Genomic DNA, 6,000 nt, shown 5'->3' with positions numbered 1-6,000 from the left:
ACCTGTGGTGTTCAACAAGGTGATCTAGGAAACAAACCAACCAAAAATACAAGCAAGTTGGGAATACATTGGGCTAACCTAAAATAAACAGGTTTCTTTACTGCAAGGCTCCCCGAATAGTCTAACACACATAAAGCTTTTCTGGCTTCCCTTAATACACCACAGAACTTTCTGTTTTGCATGGAACACTTCATGAGAATGGTGTCACCCAGAACCCATTTTGGGAATCATGGCAGGACACCCTTCCAGTCTCATTGAGATCCTCGGTCTGTTCTTGAGTGGGCCTGACACCACTTTTGGAAGAGTCTAGGGAAATCAAAAGTCCAGTGAGAAGTACACTGACAGAAATACCTCTCAATTGTGTGGGAACACCACAAGGGACAGGGGAGGGAAGGGGGCAAGAAAGATGAGCTATTATAGTGACAATGAACACTTTTTACCACTTGCTGCCTGCCGGGACTCTTTGAGGTAATTATTTAGTCCTTATAACCACTATAACGTAGAAATAATTATAACCTCCATTGCACAGATGAGAGAATTGAGGCACAGACAGGTTTGATAACTTACCCAAGGTCACACAGCTCATAAATGTCTGGGTGTTGAATTCAGGTAGTCTGGCTCCTTTATTACTGTGTTATACTTGCTCACATTGAAGAGACATTTAGGTGGGAACTTGTAGCATGGAGAAAGGCAGACATGGCAGAAGATTCACATCATAGTTATCCAAACAGCATAAAAGCTTAACAAAAACACCAAGTTAGATTTGATTTCTAGTTTATTCTACTTTTACTGGTGCCTACTGTACGAGGAGGTGTGTTAGGTGCTGGGGATTCAGATGTTAACATGCCCTACATGATTCCTGTCCCAACAGGACTTACGGCCCAATAGAAGGTACACACAAGGGATTAGTGTATTACAGCACAGAATAGCATGTGCTCTTATGGGCAAGGAGACACAGAAGACTGTGGGAGCACAGACGGCACCTGACCCAAACTTAGGATAGCCCTAAGTACTTTAGTGCTTTATAAAGTACTTTCACCTCTATATGATGCTTGAAAGAGGGAACAATTGGTATGAAGTTATTTCAGGGGGGTCACATCTTCTTGTGCCCAGGACCATACCCACAGCTTGGAATTCTGGCAAGCGCCCAGAATGGCCTGACCACTGTACAGTGTGGTCCCCCTCTTGAAGCCTCTCCTCTAGGAGGTGTAGGGCTCTGGCCCTCCCTAATCTCTTCCCCAGGCTTGGTTCAGGTGCAGTAATGTCCCCTTGACTGGGAGTCTTCACAACCATCTGTCAGCACTTAGCTTGATCCTAGGCATGGCAGAAACAGGAACACTCCCCCTAAATCCCATGTGCTCCCCTGCATTTCCAAACCCTGCTGTAGTTAGGTGGACTATGTGGCTAGTCCTGACCAATGGGCTATGACCAGCAGTCATATGAGTATCATTTCTGAGACAAATTTCCCCTTAGAATAAGTATGCCTTCAGCAGTGTAGGTGATTCTCCATTTCCTACACCCTCACTTTCACTGGACAATGTATTTGTCAGTCAGGGTCCAGTTAGGAAATAGGAAAGCACACTAGATCTTTCAACAAAGAGAATTTAATATAGGAGATTGGTTTAGCAGGCATCGGAGGGCTACAAAGCAAAATGAGAACACTGAGATATCTCAGAGAGAGTAACTGTAGGAAGCATGTCCCACCCCAAGGGCTGCAGGAACAAAGGGACAGAGCAGGCATTGTTGAAATCTGAAAGTTTGGAGCAGGCAGTCCCCATGGAGCTGGAAACCAGATCTCTGAGGGAAGGGTGCTGCCTTCTGCTGGTGGTGCTGTAGGAGTTCATAGGAAGATCCCTGCGGAGCTGAGACTGTGCCAGAAAAGGGGGAGAAAGGTTAAAAAAACAAAAGCTGGAGATGCCAGAGAGAAGAATCATTACTGAGAAGACCCTGAAAGTATCAGCAAGCAAATCAAAAGGGTCAAGTCCTCCCCTCTCCAGGCTTGCGGTCTCTCTCTCTCTAGCGCCCCCTATTGGCAGGGCCCAACACGGAGCCAGATGACATGAGAGATGGAGTTTGCACGGTCCTAGCCCCAAAGTCATAGAGCAGGTCATAGAAAGAGAGATTTCTTGATTGAGAGACAATAACCTAATAACCAGACAGGCATCATCACATTTTTAATTTTTGATAGTAATCTTTCCAATACAAATGATTCAAAGCAAATTAAATAAGACATTGGTTAGCATAATATTTCAACGATTTAATAGCTTTATAAATCATATAGAATTGATTTCAGATCAAAGTGGGACTTCTCTAAAAACAAAACACGAAATCACTACCAACTGACATTTATTTAAAGTGCTTCCTCTGTGCCATACACTCCACTCAGGAGTTGCTGTGGGTTACCTCAGTCAATCCTCATTTTACAGATGGGGAAATCTGAGGTTTAGAGAAGTGAAGCACCATGCTCAAGGTCACAGTTCCAAAGCAATGGAGATGATGAGATTTGTACAGGCAGCCCGATGTCAGAGCCTGAGCTCTCAGCCATGTCTCTGTACTTCTCCATCCCTTTTACCACTTAGGTGACATACTGGTTCTTCCTCTGGTCATACCCTGGAGGTGAACACGACAATCCCAGATTCTTGCCAGAATCTTTCCCCTACTCCAGGCCACGGGGCCACTTGGTAGTTAAGACTGCATTCTCACGTGAAACATTCAGCACTTCAGTAACCAAAAGCCTACCAGTGAAGACCACAGTGGACTCTCATCCCAGATTTTTATCTTTGGCAAGCAATCACAGCACACTGGAACGGTAGAACTGCAGTAAAGGTCTTACCAGATGTTTAAATCTCTTCTGTAACATTTCAACAAACAGTTGTTTGGACTCTATTTGAACAATTTTCATGACCTGTAATATCCCACTATGCAATGTGGCCTCTCTATTTTTAGAGAACCCTAGTTAATAAAAAGTTCTTACTCTCAGAGAGTTAAAATCTATTACTCTGGAAATTCCCTGGAGGCAGTGGTTAGGACTCTGTGCTTCCACTGAAGGGGGCGTGGGTTCGATCCCTGGTCCAGGAACTAGGATCCTGCAAGCTGCCGGCTGGGGCCAAAAAAAAATGTATTACTCTATAAGTTCCATCTGAAGATTTTTGATCTTTCTTAATCAACACAGATAGCTTTGCAAAGGCTTGAAGGCAGCTGTCATATCACTTTTCCCTGGTATTGTGGTGAGGAGTTCATGTACTTTTGAAGGTAGCAACAGTCTCAAATAAGGATGAGCAGAGCTCAAATTTGTTATTGGGGAAGACACATGTAGAGGAAGGCTTCTTTGCAGTTAAGAGCACAGGTTTCATACTCAGATTAAATTCAGTCATTTCCTACTTGTGACCATTGACTAGTTCTGTGACCTTGAGAAAGTTGTTAAACCCAGTGGGGATGCTAGTACCTACCAGACAGTGGTGTGAGGATTCAGTCAGCTAAGGCTTTTAGGTGCTTGCCATGGCCACAGAGTAGATGCTCCGGAAATGAGATTAGTAAAGTGTATTGATGAAAGACACGAAATTTATTTTACACATAAGGTTATGAAAATGTCTCTTTATGGCAGTAATTCTCACCTAAAGATCATCCCATCCCATCCCAAAAGATTAATTTTAGGCTTATATAACAGACTACTTAGTCTCCTGAACAGACAACATTAGTCTACTGAAAAGCTGAGATATTTAGCATTTGAAACCCAAAGACCTAAATCAAGATCTGATTCTGCCCCTTATTCTGTGATCTTGAGTACATTGAGCCTTTGTTTCCTAACTTATAAAATGCACCAGCATAGTTAAAATGCCCACCACGAAATTCCGATGGAGCAATTAGAGGCAACAGATTAGAACACAGAGTAATGTGAAAGGATCTGAAAACACAGTTCTGAGTGAAAAATAAAAAGGTGACCAGCAGGATGAGAAGTATAACAGTGCCATTTATGTAAAATCAAAACAACCATACACGATGAATAACACCCATGCTAACTACAGAAATCCAATGTATTGCAGTGCCAACCTATGAGGGGAAGAGAATGCAAGCTACTTGGGAGGTTAAAAAATCATCAAAAATAAAGACAAGGAGAAAAGGGAACCCTCTTGCACTGTTGGTGGGAATGTAAATTGATACAGCCACTAAGGAGAACAGTATGGAGGTTCCTTAAAAAACTACAAATAGAACTACCGTATGACCCAGCAATCCCACTACTGGGCATATACTCTGAGAAGACCATAATTCAAAAAGAGTCATGTACCAAAATGTTCATTGCAGCTCTATTTACAATAGCCAGGACATGGAAGCAACCTAAGTGTCCATCGAGAGATGAATGGATAAAGAAGATGTGGCACATATATACAATGGACTATTACTCAGCCATAAAAAGAAACGAAATTGAGTTATTTGTAGTGAGGTGGATGGACCTAGAGTCTGTCATACAGAGTGAAGTAAGTCAGAAAGAGAAAAACAAATACTGTATGCTAACACATATATATGGAATCTAAAAAAAAAAAAAATGATCATGAAGAACCTAGGGGCAAGACGGGAATAAAGATACAGACCTACTAGAGAATGGGACCTGAGGATATGGGGAGGGGGAAGGGTAAGCTGGGACAAAGTGAGAGAGTGGCATGGACATATATACACGACCAAACGTAAAATAGATATCTAGTGGGAAGCAGCCGCATAGCACAGGGAGATCAGCTTGGTGCTTTGTGACCACCTAGAGGGGTGGGATAGGGAGGGAGGGAGGGATGGAGACGCAAGAGGGAAGAGTTATGGGGACATATGTATATGTATAGCTAATTCACTTTGTTGTAAAGCAGAAACTAACACACCATTGTAAAGCAATTATACTCCAATAAAGATGTTAAAAGAAATAAATAAATAAAGACAAGAGGGGTCTCAAGAAATTTATAATAAGTAAATAGATTAATTAATTAATAACATGGGGAAAATGATGCTTCCCCACCTTCCTCAAAAGGTTATTCTGAGGATCTGATGAGATTATGCATAGGCACCCTAAAGTTAATTTACCATTTCCATTATCATCTCTGTACTGGACAAATGAACAGAGGTAGCAATTCCCCATGGATCTTCAGCAGGAAGTCATGAACAGGGCAGAGCCCAGTGAGATGGTGAGATGACATCAGGGCTCCTTATGAAGGAGGGGCAGGCTCTCCCTCACTTCTGGAGACACCACTTGTTGGCACAGCCAAAGGCAGCAGCAGTCTCTTCCCATGGATCCGCTGCACGTGGCCCCCTCAGGCCCTCGGAAGAAGAGACCCAGGCAGCTGGGTGCCTCAATGGCCTCCCCTTCTTATGACATCAAGTTTGGAGATTTGGTCCTCTTCATTTTGGAGAAGAAAATGGGAACCACCCGCAGAACCTTCCTCATGGAGCTGGCTCGAAGGAAAGGATTCAGGGTTGAAAACGAGCTCAGGTAAGACATCACGGATTTCAGTTTGTGAATAAGCAGGGCTTCTTTGGAACCCGTGTTTTCCTCCACCTACAGAAGAGGTGACTCTCCCACTGGGAGAACAGGTATGAAATTAAACAACAAATTTGAGGCAATTAGTTAAGGGAAATAAGATGAGTGGGGATTTGATGCAATTATATTGAAACCAGTTGGCACCAAAAGATAACGTAATTTTTTTTTTTTTTTTTTGGCCTTTCACTATTATGAGATGAGGTATCTAGGGATGATCAACAGAAACCTAGTTGGGAAGTTCAATGATGAAACCATTCGAGTTTGTTCTTGACCAAATTAAACTAAAGCACCACTGAGTTGAATCAAAAACTGTCAGCTGCTTGGAAGCAGAAAGATTGGTTTGATTGCTTGGCCTTTGAGCTGTGCATCTGACTGTGCTGAGGTGGGTAGTGTCTGTGATGGTCTAGGATGAGTGACTAGCTGGCTCACCATAGGCACCAAATGTGGCTTTGCTCATGCTTTTCTAAGCAGCAGTCTGAGTG

The 6,000-nt window shown here is 42.9% G+C and overlaps 1 protein-coding gene across 2 annotated transcripts in view; it reads left to right on the top strand.

The window, feature by feature from the left end:
* The first annotated feature begins 4,997 nt into the window (after window positions 1–4,997).
* The window catches only part of DNTT (DNA nucleotidylexotransferase), a 35,374-nt gene continuing 34,371 nt past the window's right edge, over window positions 4,998–6,000 (top strand). For both annotated transcript variants that reach the window (XM_019939864.3, XM_019939863.3), the window contains exon 1: window positions 4,998–5,470. In XM_019939864.3, coding sequence (XP_019795423.1) covers window positions 5,268–5,470 — 203 coding nt within the window. In that variant the 5' untranslated portion in view covers window positions 4,998–5,267. The remainder of the gene's footprint in view (window positions 5,471–6,000) is intronic.

The sequence above is a fragment of the Tursiops truncatus genome, chromosome 16 (assembly GCF_011762595.2).
Source record: "Tursiops truncatus isolate mTurTru1 chromosome 16, mTurTru1.mat.Y, whole genome shotgun sequence".
Lineage (NCBI taxonomy): Eukaryota > Metazoa > Chordata > Mammalia > Artiodactyla > Delphinidae > Tursiops > Tursiops truncatus.
Note: the sequence above shows the minus strand (reverse complement) of the source record. Positions and strands in the feature narration are given on the sequence as shown.